Source organism: Crinia signifera, chromosome 6 (genome assembly GCF_055691185.1).
Source record: "Crinia signifera chromosome 6, ASM5569118v1, whole genome shotgun sequence".
Classification (NCBI taxonomy): Eukaryota; Metazoa; Chordata; class Amphibia; order Anura; family Myobatrachidae; genus Crinia; species Crinia signifera.
In genome coordinates this window covers 14531469-14552266 of record NC_139222.1, presented here as the reverse complement: position 1 = coordinate 14552266, position 20798 = coordinate 14531469, and the positions used below count along the sequence as shown (strand labels likewise).

The 20798-nt window shown below is 50.0% G+C and overlaps 1 protein-coding gene across 1 annotated transcript; it reads right to left on the bottom strand.

The window, feature by feature from the left end:
* Positions 1–3738: 3738 nt before the first annotated feature.
* Positions 3739–19890, bottom strand: LOC146010101 (uncharacterized). The gene is made up of 4 exons (XM_083151019.1): positions 19819–19890; positions 16704–16801; positions 16401–16584; positions 3739–5353 (listed from the first exon to the last, which is right to left on the bottom strand). The coding sequence occupies exons 1-4, from the start codon at positions 19850–19852 to the stop codon at positions 4488–4490; spliced, it is 1182 nt and encodes a 393-aa protein (XP_083007145.1). The 5' UTR covers positions 19853–19890; the 3' UTR covers positions 3739–4487.
* Positions 19891–20798: the final 908 nt, after the last annotated feature.

Genomic DNA, 20798 nt, shown 5'->3' with positions numbered 1-20798 from the left:
CCAGTGTCACCCTTACACCCCGCGGTGATTGGTGCTGTACTTTACAGCACCAATCACCTCCGATCCTGTGTCACCGGCGAACGTTATTCGCCGGTGACACAGAAAACGCTGTGAATGGCTGTTCACAATGAACAGCCAATCACAGCGATCGCCGACGGGGGGGCGGCATCGCCGCCCCCCCTGGGCATGCACGGACATGTCTGCTGTCAGGGACAGCAGACATCGTCCCTCTGTCACTGCGTCTCTAGACGCAGTGACAGTTTTAAGCCATGACGTATATATACGTCAACGGTCGGGAAGTACTTCCCGGCCATGACGTATATATACGTCAAATGTCGTGAAGGGGTTAAGCCCTGGCTGCACTTGCGAGGAAGACCGCAACGTCTGGCTCCGCAGCACTTCCACCGCATGCAATAAGGTACCCGCCGGGCTGGAGCAACGGATGTAGCTGGGTGGGGTTGAGTATTTGGGTGAAAGTCCAGGGTCTATGTAGGCTTATACAGGAGCTCCCAAAAAAACGCCGCCTCTCACCTTATTGGCTCGGCCACGCCCCATAAATAAACATTTGAAAAATAATTTAATAGCTTATGTACTGTACATGTAGTTTTCTGTTTTTTTTTTTTTTTTTTTAACCTGTTAAATAGATGTTATATAAATAAGGATGCTAATGAGAAGCACAAGCAGATGGAAATGATATATAGCATGCCTATATTCTGTATGTAATGTTCTGCTAGTGTTTTCCATTCAAACAATGTAACATTGTTATGCAGATACAGTAGTAACAGTGATACGCGGCCTGTCCTTATGTGAGTGTGGGTTGTTAGGTCTACAACAAATAGGTCGACATGGGTCTAGGTCAACAGGACATTAGGTCGACATGGGCAAGGTCGACAGTCAAAAAGTGGACATGGGGGTTTTCACTGTTTTTTTTTACCCAAATGTCAACACAGTCGACATGGACAGTTTGAAGTGCACCGCATCCCCTGTCATCGCTCGAGATGCTCCGGGCACGGTGCCTCGCTGCTCTCGGCACACTGTTTTATTCTCCCACCACGCCCTAGTGGATGGTAGGGCATGAAATACCGCCTGTCGGCACATGTCGGCTCAAAAAACAGTGAGAAACCCCATGTCGACCTTTTTACTGTCGACCTTGCCCGTGTCGACGTAATGCTTGTGTTGACCTAATGACCTGTCGAAATAACCCATGTAGACCTTGACCCATGTCCACATCTATGCTGTGTAATCCTTAGGGGTGGTGGACTGAGGTTACTAACCCGAACCCATTGAGAATTATCATTTTTTATTTGCATTTTTATTTGATACTATTATACATGTACAATAAATATTCTGTATTCAGACACAAAGTTGTCAGTGTTTTATTGGTGACACCCCAGAGATGTGTATTGCATTTGGCTGTTTATTCACATTTGTTGGAAACCTTACACCCCTTCCTCAATCAGCAGCTATAGCTGCACCATTGGCATTCCATCCCGGCCGTGTTTGTCCAGTACGCGCCGGTGCAGATTCAACTCTGCCGAAAGTCCAATCTGCATTGTCAAAAACGCCAGCTGCCTAGTCCAATCCAATCCGCGGCTGTGTTTGGACGATCCAACTGTCGGAATCTATTCCTTAAGTCGGAAAAACAGATATTGAATAGGTCAAATGTCATTCCGACCTAATCTTGTCAGAAACGGACAATATTTCTGCCTGTTGTAAATATTGTCCGGGATTGAATACCGCCTAAATCTCACCCAAACAAACCAGTTCTAAATAAGTTCAACTTTATAGTGCTGTTTTGTGACCCTGCCTAATGAAGCTTCGGTACTCTTTACCTAGAACGGCGCCCATCGCGGGCATCGCATGTACATCGCATGCCATTATAATGGCATGTGATGCGACCGATGCCCGCGATTTTACATAGAAATGCATGTTAAAATGTAAATCGCATCGGTCGCATCGCATGCGGCCAAAAAAACGACCGACGTGATTACCGCAATTTTACATAGGGAACAATGTTAAATGGCCCACAGACCCCAAATAGCCACCCTGAAGTGTGAAATGGCCCCCCCAATTGTTAACGCCACCCCACGATCAACGTCAACCCGAAGTGTGGCGAGCCCACGCGGGGCAGCGGTACGCGTCCTCAGACCTTTTCATACCCCCACTATCCACGTGGAGGTGAGAATAGAATAGTGTGGCGAGCGCACGCGGATACCTGTGAAGCCCGCAAGGGGACGCGGATACCTGTGAAGGTATCCGCATCCCCTCGCGGAGCTCGATAGTGGGGGTATGAAAAGGTCACCGCCGCCGCTCACCACGCTTCGGGTTGACGTTGATCGTGGGGTGGCGTTAACAATTGGGGGGGACATTTCACACTTCAGGGTGGCTATTTGGGGTCTGTGGGCCATTTAACATTGTTCCCTATGTAAAATCGGGCCATTAAACATTGCGATTTTTTGGCCACATGCGATGCGACCGACGCAATTTTTTACCTTGCGATGCCTAAGATCAAAATCGTGGGCGCCGTTCTAGGTAAAGAGTACCGAAGCTTCCAATGTAAAGTTGGGTATACATCAGACAGTCAGCAGACAACTCAATGGTCGTCCTGAATTCCCTTGAACTCCCGGACAAACGATACAGTGCACACTCTATATATTGTGCGCAGTTCCGCTATTTGCCATATCAGGTATATGGCCCTTATTCTGGTACACTCGCAAAGGCAAATTCCTTCTCAAATGGACAAAACCATGCTGCACTGCAGGTGGGGCTGATGTAACATGTGCAGAGAGAGTTAGATATGGGTGTTTCTGTGCAGGGTAAATACTGACTGCTTTATTTCTACACTGCAATATACACTGCACTTTGAAGTAAAACCCCACCCAAATCTAATTCTGCACGTTATATCTGCCGTGCAGCTGGTTTTGTCCATTTGAGAAGGAATTTGCCTTTGCGAGTGAACCAGAGTAAGGGCCTATATGTAAAAAATCCACACACACTGCAGGATGTGCTATAAATCATTGACAATATCAGCAGATTGCGCTGCATGTAGGGCCGGCCTGGAGATGCGCAGGAAGACGCGGAGGCGTGCACACAGTAAAATAGGGCGGTATTTCATGCCCTACCATCCACTAGGGCGTGGCGTGAGAATAAAATAGTGTGCCGAGCGTAGCGAGGCGCCGTGCCCCATGTGAGGGGATGCGGTACACTTAGACGGTGACCATGTCGACTAAGTCGACATTCAGGACAAAAAAATAACTCATAACTGAAAAACACATGTCAACCTTTTGACTATCGACCTTTGCCGTATCTAGTGTTCCCGCTAGGCTTTTTTAGCGGGGCGCCGCTAAAACAGCCTTCCTCCGTCCCTTCTGGTGTGACCGGGGAAGCCCGGCGCCGCTGAAGATAGCGATGCCCGGCAGTGTAGAGCCTTCAGGGTGGCCGGGCCAACCCCCTTCAGTGACGTCGGCGGCCGGGCCCGCTCCTTTTCGTCACGGCGCTTGCATGCCCCTTTTGTGACGTTGGCGGCCTGGGACCGCCCAAAACAGTGACATCAGCGGGCCCGGTCCACCACCTTACGCTGCCCCCGTGCAGCGGCGCCCTGCCCGCCCTAGTTCCTAGAAGGAACACTACGTATCTACCTATTTCAGGTGTCGAACTGCAGCAGTCGCCCCTATGACCCTTACCCCTTTTATGATACTTAAAAATATTCAAATATTTCAGTAATAATATTCCACTGGGTTGTGCAGGATGTACCTTTATTACTTGTTTGCTTCATTTATCCATACATTTGGATTGGGGTAAAAGGTTCAGCCCCTCCTTAATCAAACATACCACCCCCCCCCCCACAAATAGCAAATAAAGAACCCAACCTGTGGCACCCCAGCATGCTTTGCCACAGTTTTAGCATACCTTAAAATAAAAACTGTGGCAATGCATGCTGGGGCTTGTAATTTCACAACAGCTGGGTAGGCAAAGGTTGGCTGGGCCTGACTTAATGCATCACACATCTTTAATCACAGACTATTACATCACACGATCAAGTCCCGCATATAATCTCTCGGCCACTGCTAGGACTACGAGAAATATCAATGTGGTTTGTTTTTATTGTGAAGAGGTTGGTATACTGTGTGACTTGTGCTTGTATATTCATGTTGGTTTCTAATTTGTGTGTCAAAACCTGATTTCTGTGTAAAACATTTCCCTTAAGGCCCATACACAATAGACAATGCATTCAGAGACAGATATTGTTGAACGGTTTCCCTTGAATTTTCCAGTGTCTAATACTATGCACCTTTTTGTGAACGACATGACATGACCCACTCGAGTAGGGACACAATGCTCTGTTCCTGGACTTCCCTATTCATTTTTAATTGCTATCCCCTGCTTTGAAAAAGGTTTATTGATCAGAAAGGTGTTTCCAGGGGGAACTCCGGAAACAGAGCATTGTGACCCTCTTGGAGAGGGTCGTGTTGGAAGTGTGCTCAAGATCATGAAAATGGCTTTTCATCCTTGTGTGTTCTCTGATGTGTAACAAGATATGATTTCAGTTTAAAACATTTCCCACACACTGGACATGTAAATGGCATCTCCTCTGTGTGAATCCTATGGTGTTTAACCAGGTTTGAGTTATCGGTAAAACATTTCCCACACTCAGGACATGGAAATGGTTTCACACCTGTGTGAATTCTATGGTGTTTAACAAGATTTGATTCATGTGTAAAATATTTCCCACACTCGGGGCATGAAAACGGCTTCTCACCCGTGTGACATCTTTGATGTGCAACAAGAACCGTTTTCTGCGTAAAACATTTCCCGCACTCGGCACACGGAAATGGTTTCTCGCCTGTGTGAATTCTGTAGTGTTTAGCAAGATTTGATTTGTGCGTAAAATATTTCCCACACTCTGTACAAGAAAATGGTTTCTCTCCCGTGTGGCTTCTCAGATGTGTAACAAGAACGGATTTCTGCGTAAAACATTTCCCGCACTCCGGACATGGAAATGGTCTCTCCCCGGGGTGACTTCTCTGATGATTAAGAAACTTTGATTTATATAAAAAACATTTCCCACACTCAAAGCATGAAAAAGGATTCTCTTCGGTGTGACTCATCTGATTATGACCACTGACCGATTCAGAACACGGAATTTCTCTAATATGTGTAGAATGAATTGAGTTGTCAGGAGGAAGTTCTTGGTGATTGGTGGGATCAGATAATACATCTGCCCTGCACAGTACTGGACGTGTACTTAAGGCAGTGGGGATTTCTTCTTGAGACTCTTGCGTGATGATTTCTGGTTTAAAATCTGCAGGCAAATGGAGATCTCCCTTTGAGGTCGTCCTGCGTTCGTGTCCATCTGTTGGGAATTGTAAAATTATTAAGGCGAGATGTAATAAGCCTTGAAAAGTGATAAAATGGGGAGCGATAAACCTCCAACCAATCATCTCCTACCTATCATTTTTCAAACACAGCCTGTAATGTGACAGTTAGGAGCCGATTGGCTATCACTCTCCATTTTATCACTTTTCCAGCTTAGCAAGATGAAGATCTAACAATTCAATCTGGTCAAATCCGGATATTAGTTTAAAATCATTTCTCTAAATCCGCAAAATAAAAACTTGTTTCCTAGAACGGCCACAATCTTGGGCATCGTGTACCTTTAAGTTAAGGTACACGATGCCCGCGATGGACCAGATTTCCTTTGAAATCAGGTCCATTTCGCCGGAAAAGGTAAAATCGCGGGCATCGCGTTGGTCGCGACCATTAACATTGGCCCCGACGCGATGCCCGCGATTTTGCCATAGGCTTCAATCTTAAAATATTTTTTTTAACATTGAAATCGGGAGCATCGTGTCGGTCTTGTGCCATTATAATGGCACAAGATGAGATGGACTTGATTAAGTCCATCTCACATAGTAAACAATGTGAAATGAGCCAATATGACCCATTTCACATTATATACGTCCCCGTCGTCACCCCACAATTGACGTGAATCCGAAGCGTGGCGAGCGTAGCGAGCCCGCGAGGGCCGGCGGTACGCGTCCTCCGACCTTTTCATTCCCCCACTATCCACGTCGGCGTGGAGTTGAGAATATAAAGTGTGGCGTGCTCAGCGAGCCCGAAGCGTGGCGAGGGGACGCGTATACCTGTGAAGAAGCTGCGCTCGCCACACTGCGCTTGGGTCGGTCGCATCGCATGCGACCATGCTGTATAATAACCTTATGCGGGAGGCCTGCACCGTGGACTTAATGTCACAGCCCCAACGCCGGATTAGCAGTCCGGGAAAAATAGTGGAGGTGTTTGTACAGAGGAAAAGTAGTGTTGGTCGTGTGCTGCCTCAAAAGTGGAGACACCGGTGAGTTGTTAATAATGCCTGACGTCAGCACCCTGATGTCCGCCATCAACAAATATATAGAACCGGGGACGACTATATATTCTGATTGCTGGCGTGCATATAACACTCAACAGCTGGAGCAGGCAGGGCGAGCGGGGGGGTATGAACAGGTCGGGGGGGGGGGGGGGGGGGGGCGCGTAACACATGCTACGATCCCCCTAACCCCGTCTCCCTGCAGCGGATATGGGCACGGTTGCTGTACCCTGCCGCATGAATTACTGAGACGCAGGAACGTCTGAGACGCACCAGCACCTCAGACAGATGGGGCGCCTCTCCGCCGGCACTTGCAAGATCCCCTGTCTGCCAGCACAGGGGATCTGGCGGTTACCGGCGCTCCCTAGGCTTGGCATGGAGCCGGGCTGCCGCGGAATCACTAAGCTGACTACAGTAGGCAGTTGTTGGGCTACGCTGATAGCGTAGCTTAGCCGACACTGAAAACTTAGCGTAGCCAGGCGCTGTGCTATTACACAAGTACCCAATGTTCTGTCACTGACTTCCCTATAATCCTGATAACTGTCTGGCTGTTGCCCATAGCAACTATCAGAATCTGTCTTTAGATAATTTCTCTATGGCATCCTAGAAAAAGGAGAGTTATGGTAGACCTACCTTTGTTAACTCCCTTTCCTTGAAGTCCATGGGAACCACAGGGGACATCGGGGTTGTAGGCGGATCCAGGGGGTCCGAGGCACCAATCAGCGAAGCTCTTAAAGGTTTTACCCAGCATGCCCGGGCCCTCTCCCCTACAGCCCCGCCTCCAGGCTACTGCCGCCAGTTTTTGGTAACAAGCCGAGAGCAGGAAGCGGAGAAGAGAAGAGGACAGAGAACACATATGCCCAGAACTCATACATACTTCTGGACTGGTCAGAACAGGTCACAGTATCAGAACATCACATAAAGGTGAACCTCAGTGGCAAATTTAAAGGGTGGGCGCCCTGTGGTTCCCATGGACTTCAAGGAAAGGGAGTTAACAAAGGTAGGTCTACCATAACTCTCCTTTTCCTTGTCAGGGTCCATGGGTCCCACAGGGGACATCGGGGATGTCACAAGCCGTAATTAAGGGAGGGAATTTGCCTGAGGTGTCAGCAGAACCCGACGACCGAAGGAGGCATCCTGGGAGGCGAACGTGTCAAAGGCGTAGAACTTAATGAATGTCTGGACGGATGACCACGTTGCAGCCTTGCACAGCTGTTCGGCAGAAGCACCCCTGCTTGCTGCCCATGAAGGCCCAACCGCTCTAGTAGAGTGTGCCCTGATAGCAACCGGAATGGGCCTGTTAGACAGAAGATATGCCTGTTGTATAGCCATGCGGATCCAGCGGGCAATAGTTTGTTTACCCGCTGGCCAACCCTTCTTGTGAAAGCCATATAACACAAAGAGGGAATCTGATTTCCTGACCGATTTAGTGCGGTCGATATAGATGGTCAAAGCTCTGACCACATCAAGCAATTTTTCATCAGATGAAAGGTCATCTGAGGTGAATGCAGGTACCACGATTTCCTGGTTGACATGGAATTTTGTCACCACCTTGGGCAGATGAGAAGACCTTGTCCGTAACACTGCCCTGTCACTGTGGAACACCAGGAAGGGTGATTTACACGACAGTGCGGAAAGATCCGACACCCTGCGTGCGGAGGCAATGGCCAGGAGGAAGACAGTTTTGACGGTCAGCCATTTAAGCTCCACTGATGATAGTGGTTCAAACGGTGGTTTGGTTAAAGCTTGAAGCACTACAGATAAGTCCCAAGGATTCATGGGAGGAACAAAGGGAGGCTGTATGTGTACTACTCCCTGTAGAAATGTGCGAATGTCAGGTAAGAATGCAATCTTTCTCTGAAACCATACTGAGAGGGCTGAGATTTGGACCTTCAGAGAAGCCAATCTTAGTCCTAAGTCCAATCCATTTTGAAGGAAGGCCAATATCCTGGCTGTTTTGAAAATCTTGGGATCATATTTATTAGAATTGCACCAAGAAAAATAGGAATGCCAAGTCCGGTAGTATATCTTTGAAGATGCTGGCTTGCGAGCCTGGATCATCGTCCTAGCCACCTTGTCAGAAAAACCCTTGCCCTTTAATAAGGCAATTTCAAGAGCCACGCCGTCAAAGACAGGCGCTGAGGGTCTGGATGAAGACACGGCCCCTGACTCAACAGATCTTGACGAAGAGGCAATGGCCAGGGGGACTGGTGTGACAATTGTTGTAGGTCCACGTACCAGTGTCGGCGTGGCCAGTCTGGCGCGATGAGAAGGAGGGTTCCTCCTTCCTGCCTGAACTTTCTGATCACCCTGGGGATCATGTTTATCGGAGGGAACGCGTATGGGAGATGAAACTTCCACGGTACGGACAGGGCATCCGTGAAGTAGGCCTGAGGATCCCTGGTCCTTGCTCCGAAGCATGGGACTTTGAAATTGTGTCTGGACGCCATGAGGTCTACATCTGGGGTGCCCCAGACTTGCGTCAGACTGATAAACACTTCCGGGTGTAGAGACCACTCCCCCGGGTGGATATCCTGTCGGCTCAGAAAGTCCGCCTCCCAGTTCAGGACTCCTGGGATGAAGACTGCCGACAGGGCTAGGAGATGTTCTTCCCCCCAGGTGAGAATCCTGGAGACCTCCCGGAGGGCGGCCACACTTCGTGTTCCTCCCTGGCGGTTTATGTATGCCACCGCCGTGGCGTTGTCCGACCTGATCTGAACAGGTTTTCCCTGCAACAGATCCTGAGACTGAAGAAGGGCATTGTAGGCTGCTCGAATCTCTAAGACATTGATGGATAATCGAGATTCTGGTTCGGTCCAGACGCCTTGCAAGGACCGGGATCCTACTACTGCCCCCCAGCCTCGCAGGCTGGCGTCTGAGGTTAGTACTATCCATTCTCTGAACCAGAATAGTCTCCCCTGGTTTAGGTGGTCCATCTGTTCCCACCACAGGAGCGAGTCTTTGACCTCCTGTGTTAGAGTGAGAAACGTCGACTTGACGTGTTGTGGTAGGCCATCCCATTTCGCCAGGACCAGGCCCTGGAGCGGACGGGAGTGGAACTGGGCCCACTCGACCATGTCGAATGTGGACACCATCCTCCCCAATATTTTCATGGCCCAGTGAACCGAGACTCTTGGTTTCTGAGCAAAGATCTGGATTCTCTGTATTAAGTCCCTGGCCTTGTCGTTTGGGAGAAACAGACGCAGGGCTCTGGTGTCCAGTAAAGCTCCCAGATGCAACATTCTCTGGGAGGGGATCGTGGAGGATTTCTCCCAGTTGAGGAGCCACCCGTGATCCTGTAATGTGGAGATTGTTATCTGCAAGTGGGATGTTAGGACCTCTGGTGACTTGGCTACAATCAACAGGTCGTCCAAGTAGGGGAAGACCCTGATCCCCTGCTTGTGCAGGATTTCTGCCATTATAGCCATCACTTTTGTAAAAATCCTTGGCGCTGTTGCAAGGCCGAATGGGAGGGCCTGAAACTGGTAGTGACTCTTCAGAATAGCAAAGCGCAAATACTTCTGGTGGGCCGGTAGGATGGGGATGTGGAGGTATGCGTCTCTGATATCTAGAGAGACCATGAAGTCCCCCTCCTCTAGGGCCAGGATAATGGTCCTCAAGGTCTCCATCCTGAACTTTGTGACTTTTACCACCTTGTTCAGAGCTTTGAGGTTTAAAATGGGACGGAATGTTCCATTTGGTTTTGGCACCAGAAACAGGGTTGAGTAGAAGCCGAGGCCTCTCTGGTGCCCTGGCACTGGAACAATGACCCGCGACCGAAGTAAGGTCTGTAGGATGATCCTCAAGTGTTCTGCCTTGCATGGGTCTCTTGGGAGACCTGTGCAAAAGAACCTTCTTGGGGGAGGCTTTGAGAAGGATATGGCGTACCCCTGCGACACTACCTCCCTCACCCAGGCATCCTTTGTGGTGGACAGCCACTGGTGCGCGAAGTACAGGAGTCTGCCTCCCACTTGGGGGTCCGTCTGTGGGAGGCTGGCCCCGTCATGCTGAAGGCTTGTCGGCCTTGGGGGGAGCCTGTCTGGCGGCCCAAGGCTGCTTGGGTTTGGGTTTGCCAGTTTTATGAGCGGGCGAGGGTCTGGTATAGGACTGGCCTCTGGCCTTGCCTTGAGGGCGAAAGGGCCAAAAGGACTGGGTTCTAGGCCTTTGGGGTAGAGCCGTAGGGAGGCAGGCTGTCTTAGCTGACGCCAAGGAGGCCACAATTTTATTTAACTCCTCCCCAAACAGGTTTTCCCCTTTAAAGGGTAAGAGTTCCAGAGTCCTTTTGGATTCTAGGTCTGCCTTCCATGACCGAAGCCAGATAATCCGGCGTGCCAGCACTGAACCGGCGGAGGCTCTGGCAGCTAGAGTGCCGGCGTCCGACATAGCATCCATAATATATATTGCTGCATGTTTGATGTGTTGCATACACAGCCTTGCATCCTCAGATGCGACTGGGGCCAACTCATCCTCTATCACTTGTAACCAAGGAAAAAATGGCCTTTGCCGCCCAAGTAGCTGCAATTGTAGGCCTCTGCACTGCCCCTGCATAAGAAAAGGCTGCCTTGAGAGCGTTTTCCAGACGCCTGTCTGTCTGGTCCTTCAGGGCTGACCCTGAGGCTACCGGGAGCACGGATGGTTTAACCAGCCTGGACACGTGCGCGTCCACTGTGGGAGGGATTTCCCAAGGGGTACAATCCTCTGGAGGTAGTGGGTATCTAGCCAACATCTTTTTAGATATGTTGGCTCTCTTCCCTAAAGCCTCCCATTGATCTCTCCTGATTTATGATCAGAATGAGGGAACTGGGCTTTGACTACCTTCTGCTTTTTGAAGACGTCCCTGGTCTTAGCAGTAGGTTCAGGTTCATCTGCATCTGACAGAAGAACCTCCCGGATAGCATAAATAAGGCCTGCTATGTCAGGGGTTTCAGCCTGAGGAGCGGAAGGGTCCGTAGGCATAGGGTCATCCTGATCATCATCAGGTATGATGTCATCCCCATTATCAGGGTCTGCATTATCGGGGTCATCCCCGCCATCGTCTGTGTCATCAGAGCCATCCCTGGATACCGGTAGCAATGGATTTATCAATGATCTACTGGGTTGTGCAGCATGTGGCAGTAGCTTCTGCATAGCTGCCGTAGTCTGCTGCAAGGTCTGCACCGTGGTCGACAAAGCATCCACCCATGGAGGGGGGGGCTGTACTACAGGGGGTGCTACAGCATTAGGGAGACGATCCACCAGGGTGCCCAACAGCTGTTGAAAGGCTGCCCATGGTGGCTGGGGTGCCCCTGAGGGCTGGGGATGGTCAGGAGGAGTAAAGCAATTGACACATAGCCCATCCTGGATGACATCCATTTCAGACAGACCTGCAGCGCAGCTCTTGCAAGACAAGAGCAAGGGAGATTCTGTCTGGCTGCGCCCCCGTTTGGACATAGTGAACACACTCCCAATAGGGGGGATACAGTGCACAGTAGGTAACTCAGTGGAAGAGAACCTAGAGTGATCCACTGACAGTATGTGACCTCTGAGGTAAAAACCTCACTTAGAATAAAGTGGACAGTTTGAGAAAAAAACTGACAGAGGAAAAGAAAGTACTAGCACAAAGTCACATACACACTATATTAGGCAATATAGATGAGCTAACACACCCTAGATCAACCACAGTACTCTATAGAGCAAAGGGGGAATGAGGGTGGCTGTGAAAAGCACTACTTAGCCTGTAGCCGGTTTCACAGGGGAGAGAGATGTGCCCGACCTCTGGAGACCTGCGTGCTGCTGTAATGGCGCTGGTCCAAGAGAGGGGGGGCGGGCACAAACAGTTTCAGCTAATGGACGGCAGACCTCGAGGAGATTGGCGCCAAAGCTGGGGGAGGGACTGCAGGCCAAGCGCCACCTCCCCTTGCTGGACTTCCCCCACCGGAGCATAAGAGCTACTTAAAAATGGGTCCCCCCCAGGCCCAGCCTGCTGCTCTGTCCCCGGTGGTCTAGTGGGATCCCTGGCCGAAGCGAGTGCCCACGCCAGCCACCGCGGGCGTCTCCCAGCGCGCCGCGGCAGGACAGCGATTTGTGCTTCCTTAGGAAGCCTTACCTGCTCCTGGTCCGGCCACGCTGTCAGGAGAGCGACGTCCGGCGGTGCTAGGCGCTGACGTCGCCTCCGCCGTCTGCCTCAAGATGTTCTGAGGAGGTCGGCGCCGGGAGGAGTGAAGGAGACGCTCACTCCGCTGTCAATCACTGACGGCGGGGAGCGTCTCTGCCGCGAGGCGGCTTCTGCCGCCGTAGCAGCTGTTTTAAAAATAAAAATAAAAAAAGCTTCTTCTGGAATCACCTCAAAGAGGTGATTCCTGCTGATTACAGGTGCGTCTGCTTCCTGCAGGCACCAACTAAAAACTGGCGGCAGTAGCCTGGAGGCGGGGCTGTAGGGGAGAGGGCCCGGGCATGCTGGGTAAAACCTTTAAGAGCTTCGCTGATTGGTGCCTCGGACCCCCTGGATCCGCCTACAACCCCGATGTCCCCTGTGGGACCCATGGACCCTGACAAGGAAATAATAGAATAGAATCTGATGGGGGAGCCCTTTACATTCACAGAAGAGTCTTTAAATGGTATACGTTCATTGGGTTATTTATAAAGAGTCGGGTTGTAAAACATTTCATTTCAAGTCATGTTTATGCCTGATATCTAAAAAGGCAGTACTTCTACTAAACAGACATGCCTAGTAGAGTCAGAGTAGAGTAGGGTAGATTCAGGGTAGAGTCAGAGTAGAGTCAGAGTAGAGTAGAGTCAGAGTAGAGTCGAGTCGAAGTAGGGTCGAGTCAGAGTAGGGTAGAGTCAGAGTAGAGTCGAGTCGAAGTAGGGTCGAGTCAGAGTAGGGTCGAGTCAGAGTAGGGTCGAGTCAGAGTAGGGTCGAGTCAGAGTAGGGTCGAGTCAGAGTAGGGTCGAGTCAGAGTAGGGTCGAGTCAGAGTAGGGTCGAGTCAGAGTAGGGTCGAGTCAGAGTAGGGTCGAGTCAGAGTAGGGTCGAGTCAGAGTAGGGTCGAGTCAGAGTAGGGTCGAGTCAGAGTAGGGTCGAGTCAGAGTAGGGTCGAGTCAGAGTAGGGTCGAGTCAGAGTAGGGTCGAGTCAGAGTAGGGTCGAGTCAGAGTAGGGTCGAGTCAGAGTAGGGTCGAGTCAGAGTAGGGTCGAGTCAGAGTAGGGTCGAGTCAGAGTAGGGTCGAGTCAGAGTAGGGTCGAGTCAGAGTAGGGTCGAGTCAGAGTAGGGTCGAGTCAGAGTAGGGTCGAGTCAGAGTAGGGTCGAGTCAGAGTAGGGTCGAGTCAGAGTAGGGTCGAGTCAGAGTAGGGTCGAGTCAGAGTAGGGTCGAGTCAGAGTAGGGTCGAGTCAGAGTAGGGTCGAGTCAGAGTAGGGTCGAGTCAGAGTAGGGTCGAGTCAGAGTAGGGTCGAGTCAGAGTAGGGTCGAGTCAGAGTAGGGTCGAGTCAGAGTAGGGTCGAGTCAGAGTAGGGTCGAGTCAGAGTAGGGTCGAGTCAGAGTAGGGTCGAGTCAGAGTAGGGTCGAGTCAGAGTAGGGTCGAGTCAGAGTAGGGTCGAGTCAGAGTAGGGTCGAGTCAGAGTAGGGTCGAGTCAGAGTAGGGTCGAGTCAGAGTAGGGTCGAGTCAGAGTAGGGTCGAGTCAGAGTAGGGTCGAGTCAGAGTAGGGTCGAGTCAGAGTAGGGTCGAGTCAGAGTAGGGTCGAGTCAGAGTAGGGTCGAGTCAGAGTAGGGTCGAGTCAGAGTAGGGTCGAGTCAGAGTAGGGTCGAGTCAGAGTAGGGTCGAGTCAGAGTAGGGTCGAGTCAGAGTAGGGTCGAGTCAGAGTAGGGTCGAGTCAGAGTAGGGTCGAGTCAGAGTAGGGTCGAGTCAGAGTAGGGTCGAGTCAGAGTAGGGTCGAGTCAGAGTAGGGTCGAGTCAGAGTAGGGTCGAGTCAGAGTAGGGTCGAGTCAGAGTAGGGTCGAGTCAGAGTAGGGTCGAGTCAGAGTAGGGTCGAGTCAGAGTAGGGTCGAGTCAGAGTAGGGTCGAGTCAGAGTAGGGTCGAGTCAGAGTAGGGTCGAGTCAGAGTAGGGTCGAGTCAGAGTAGAGTCAGAGTAGGGTAGAGTCAGAGTAGGGTAGAGTCAGAGTAGAGTAGGGTAGAGTCAGAGTAGAGTAGGGTAGAGTCAGAGTAGAGTAGGGTAGAGTCAGAGTAGAGTAGGGTAGAGTCAGAGTAGAGTAGGGTAGAGTCAGAGTAGAGTAGGGTAGAGTCAGAGTAGGGTAGAGTCAGAGTAGGGTAGAGTCAGAGTAGGGTAGAGTCAGAGTAGGGTAGAGTCAGAGTAGGGTAGAGTCAGAGTAGGGTAGAGTCAGAGTAGGGTAGAGTCAGAGTAGAGTAGGGTAGAGTCAGAGTAGAGTATGGTAGAGTCAGAGTAGAGTATGGTAGAGTCAGAGTAGAGTAGGGTAGAGTCAGAGTAGAGTAGGGTAGAGTCAGAGTAGAGTAGGGTAGAGTCAGAGTAGAGTAGGGTAGAGTCAGAGTAGAGTAGGGTAGAGTCAGAGTAGAGTAGGGTAGAGTCAGAGTAGAGTAGGGTAGAGTCAGAGTAGAGTAGGGTAGAGTCAGAGTAGAGTAGGGTAGAGTCAGAGTAGGGTAGAGTCAGAGTAGGGTAGAGTCAGAGTAGGGTAGAGTCAGAGTAGGGTAGAGTCAGAGTAGGGTAGAGTCAGAGTAGGGTAGAGTCAGAGTAGGGTAGGGTAGAGTCAGAGTAGGGTAGGGTAGAGTCAGAGTAGAGTAGGGTAGAGTCAGAGTAGAGTATGGTAGAGTCAGAGTAGAGTATGGTAGAGTCAGAGTAGAGTAGGGTAGAGTCAGAGTAGAGTAGGGTAGAGTCAGAGTAGAGTAGGGTAGAGTCAGAGTAGAGTATGGTAGAGTCAGAGTAGAGTATGGTAGAGTCAGAGTAGAGTATGGTAGAGTCAGAGTAGGGTAGAGTCAGAGTAAAGTAGGGTAGAGTCAGAGTAGAGTAGGGTAGAGTCAGAGTAGAGTAGGGTAGAGTCAGAGTAGGGTAGAGTCAGAGTAGAGTATGGTAGAGTCAGAGTAGAGTAGAGTAGAGTAGGGTAGAGTCAGAGTAGAGTAGGGTAGAGTCAGAGTAGGGTAGAGTCAGAGTAGAGTATGGTAGAGTCAGAGTAGAGTAGAGTAGAGTAGGGTAGAGTCAGAGTAGAGTCGAGTCAGAGTCGAGTAGGGTAGAGTCAGAGTAGAGTCAGAGTAGGGTAGAGTCAGAGTAGGGTAGAGTCAGAGTAGGGTAGAGTCAGAGTAGGGTAGAGTCAGAGTAGGGTAGTGTCAGAGTAGGGTAGTGTCAGAGTAGGGTAGAGTCAGAGTAGAGTATGGTAGAGTCAGAGTAGAGTAGAGTAGGGTAGAGTCAGAGTAGAGTAGGGTAGAGTCAGAGTAGAGTCAGAGTAGGGTAGAGTCAGAGTAGGGTAGAGTCAGAGTAGGGTAGAGTCAGAGTAGGGTAGTGTCAGAGTAGGGTAGCGTCAGAGTAGGGTAGTGTCAGAGTAGGGTAGAGTCAGAGTCGAGTCAGGGTAGGGCAGGGTCATTGAATAACCACCACAGATTTAATTGTTCCACCATTTTAGAACATTCATAATAACTGGTTAATCACTCTTCAGTGCACACTTTATAATATACCCCTTATTTAACGATAATGGTAAGATAAAGCCAGGTGCTTTCAGATAACCAGTAGTGATCAATCTATCGTCTTGCACCTTAAAATATCTGTGCAGTTCCTCTTTCCTGCCTGAGGTGGCGCTGTCTGATGTGGTCTTCCTAGCACAGTCGGGTCTGTATCTTCATAAACACTGGAAATACGCAGGAAATTAGGACCCAACAAAAATGGGGTTCCCCCTTCACAGGATCAACAAGCACTTGAATGAAAGCCAGGGGCTATTCCCTGGTGGCGGTGGGTACAGGGTTAGTGGTGTAACAAAAATAGACGTTAATTTAGTTCTATATAGACGGACAACAGCAAGTCTGCCCTGACACACCTGCCCTAACATGGTTGGTGCTTACCAAGTCTGTGGTAGACCTTTTCCTTCCCTGTAGACACCAGTAGACCTTCCTCCGCCTTACACTGCTGGTCACCCCTCACATCTGTCTCTTCTTCCTCCTTTATACTGTCTACCTTATCACACGTCACGTACAGGTCTTCTTCTCCCTCTAGAAGTTCTATCTTGATATTAGTCAGATCCTCAACCTAAATATTTGCAAAACAATATCACTTTAGTTTCAGTATAAGGCACACACCCAGCTTCTCTACACATCATCTAGTAACAAGTCACTTTGTGTATTGGATAGAACCTAAATCCCACCTACCTGCTCCTCCTGTGGGGTCCTGTGAGTCTCCTCTGTATGGTCCTGGGAATACAGAGGACGGGGACATCTCTCTGGGGTATCTCTGTTACTGGGCCCATCTGTAGGAGACACACAGTGACTAAGGACATGGTATATATGTGACTATCCTGGGAATACAGAGGACGGGGACATCTCTCTGGGGTATTCCTGTTACTGGGCCCATCTGTAGGAGACACGCAGTGACTGAGGACATGGTATATATGTGACTATCCTGGGAATACAGAGGACGGGGACATCTCTCTGGGGTATCTCTGTTACTGGCTCCATCTGTAGGAGACACGCAGTGACTGAGGACATGGTATATATGTGATTATCCTGGGAATACAGAGGATGGGGACATCTCTGGGGTATCTCTGTTACAGGCCCCATCTGTAGGAGACACGCAGTGACTGAGGACACGGTATATATGTGATTATCCTGGGAATACATAGGACGGGGACATCTCTCTGGGGTATCTCTGTTACTGGGCCCATCTGTAGGAGACACACAGTGACTGAGGACACAGTATATATGTGATTATCCTGGGAATACAGAGGACAGGGACATCTCTCTGGGGTATCTCTGTTACTGGGCCCATCTGTAGGAGACACGCAGTGACTGAGGACATTGTATATATGTGATTATCCTGGGAATACAGAGGACGGGGACATCTCTCTGGGGTATCTCTGTTACTGGGCCCATCTGTAGGAGACACGCAGTGACTGAGGACATGGTATATATATATATATATGTGATTATCCTGGGAATACAGAGGACGGGGACATCTCTCTGGGGTATCTCTGTTACTGGCCCCATCTGTAGGAGACACGCAGTGACTGAGGACATGGTATATATGTGATTATCCTGGGAATACATAGGACGGGGACATCTCTCTGGGGTATCTCTGTTACTGGGCCCATCTGTAGGAGACACACAGTGACTGAGGACATGGTATATATGTGATTATCCTGGGAATACAGAGGACGGGGAAATCTCTCTGGGGTATTCCTGTTACTGGGCCCATCTGTAGGAGACACGCAGTGACTGAGGACATGGTATATATGTGATTATCCTGGGAATACAGAGGACGGGGACATCTCTCTGGGGTATCTCTGTTACTGGACCCATCTGTAGGAGACACGCAGTGACTGAGGACATGGTACATATGTGATTATCCTGGGAATACAGAGGACGGGGACATCTCTCTGGGGTATTCCTGTTACTGGCCCCATCTGTAGGAGACACGCAGTGACTGAGGACATGGTGTATATGTGATTATCCTGGGAATACAGAGGACTGGGACATCTCTCTGGGGTATCTCTGTTACTGGGCCCATCTGTAGGAGACACGCAGTGACTGAGGACATGGTATATATGTGATTATCCTGGGAATACAGAGGACGGGGACATCTCTCTGGGGTATTCCTGTTACTGGCCCTATCTGTAGGAGACACGCAGTGACTGAGGACATGGTATATATGTGATTATCCTGGGAATACAGAGGACGGAGACATCTCTCTGGGGTATCTCTGTTACTGGGCCCATCTGTAGGAGACACACAGTGACTGAGGACATGGTATATATGTGATTATCCTGGGAATACAGAGGACGGAGACATCTCTCTGGGGTATCTCTGTTACTGGACCCATCTGTAGGAGACACACAGTGACTGAGGACATGGTATATATGTGATTATCCTGGGAATACAGAGGATGGGGACATCTCTCTGGGGTATCTCTGTTACTGGGTGCATCTGTAGGACACACAGTGACTGAGGACATTGTATATATGTGATTATCATGGGAATACAGAGGACAGGGACATCTCTCTGGGGTATCTCTGTTACTGGCCCCATCTGTAGGAGACACGCAGTGACTGAGGACATTGTATATATGTGATTATCCTGGGAATACAGAGGACGGGGACATCTCTCTGGGGTATCCCTGTTACTGGCCACATCTGTAGGAGACACGCAGTGACTGAGGACATGGTATATATGTGATTATCCTGGGAATACAGAGGACAGGGACATCTCTCTGGGGTATCTCTGTTACTGGGCCCATCTGTAGGAGACACGCAGTGACTGAGGACATGGTATATATGTGATTATCCTGGGAATACAGAGGACAGGGACATCTCTCTGGGGTATCTCTGTTACTGGCCCCATCTGTAGGAGACACACAGTGACTGAGGACATGGTATATATGTGATTATCCTGGGAATACATAGGACGGGGACATCTCTCTGGGGTATATCTGTTACTGGGCCCATCTGTAGGAGACATGCAGTGACTGAGGACATGGTATACATGTGATTATCCTGGGAATATAGAGGACGGGGACATCTCTCTGGGGTATATCTGTTACTGGGCCCATCTGTAGGAGACATGCAGTGACTGAGGACATGGTATACATGTGATTATCCTGGGAATACAGAGGACGGGGACATCTCTCTGGGGTATTCCTGTTACTGGGCCCATCTGTAGGAGACACACAGTGACTGAGGACATGGTATATATGTGATTGTCCTGGGAATACAGAGGACGGGGACATCTCTCTGGGGTATCTCTGTTACTGGGCCCATCTGTAGGAGACACGCAGTGACTGAGGACATGGTATATATGTGATTATCCTGGGAATACAGAGGACGGGGACATCTCTCTGGGGTATCACTGTTACTGGGCCCATCTGTAGGAGACACGCAGTGACTGAGGACATTGTATATATATGATTATCCTGGGAATACAGAGGACGGGGACATCTCTCTGGGGTATCTCTGTTACTGACCCATCTGTAGGAGACACGCAGTGACTGAGGACATGGTATATATGTGATTATCCTGGGAATACAGAGGACGGGGACATCTCTCTGGGGTATCACTGTTACTGGGCCCATCTGTAGGAGACACGCAGTGACTGAGGACATTGTATATATATATATATGATTATCCTGGGAATACAGAGGACGGGGACATCTCTCTGGGGTATCTCTGTTACTGACCCATCTGTAGGAGACACGCAGTGACTGAGGACATGGTATATATGGGATTATCAGAAAATCAGTATTGTTTTCCCATACAATATATCAGTCTGCTCTTACCCAGTGATGTCAGGGGTTGGGGAGTCTCAATCATCTCGACCTTATATAGACCCTTGTGGTTCTCTATATACTCTTCCTGCATAGAAAGACAGACAGTGACATCCTGACACACAGTGATACAGCCACCTCACCGATCACATCCCCCGGTTTTACTGTATAATGTCCCATTCCCAGCAGTCACCTCTCCGGTCACATCCCCCGGTTTTACTGTATAATGTCCCATTCCCAGCAGTCACCTCTCCGATCACATCCCCCAGTGTTACTGTATAATATCCCATTCCCAGCAGTCACCTCTCCGGTCTCATCCCCCGGTGTTACAGTATAATGTCCCATTCCCAGCAGTCACCTCTCCGGTCACATCTTCCAGTGTTACTGTATAATGTCCCATTCCCAGCAGTCACCTCTCCGGTCACATCCCCCAATGTTACTGTATAATGTCCCATTCCCAGCAGTCACCTCTCCGGTCACATCCCCCGGTGTTACTGTATAATGTCCCATTCCCAGCAGTCACCTCTCCAGTCACATCCCCCGGTGTTACTGTATAATGTCCCATTCCCAGCAGTCACCTCTCCGGTCACATCCCCCAATGTTACTGTATAATGTCCCATTCCCAGCAGTCACCTCTCCGGTCACATCCCCCGGTGTTACTGTATAATGAATCATTCCCAGCAGTCACCTCTCCAGTCACATCACCCCGTGTTACTGTATAACGCCCCATTCCCAGTAGTCACCTCTCTGGTCACATCCCCCGGTGTTACTGCATAATGCCCCATTCCCAGCAGTCACCTCTCCGGTCACATCCTCTGTGTTACTGTATAATGCCCCATTCCCAGCAGTCACCTCTCCGGTCACATCCCCGGTGTTACTGCATAATGCCCCATTCCCAGCAGTCACCTCTCCGGTCACATCCCCCAGGTGTTACTGTATAATGTCCCATTCCCAGCAGTCACCTCTCCGGTCACATCCCCCAGTGTTACTGA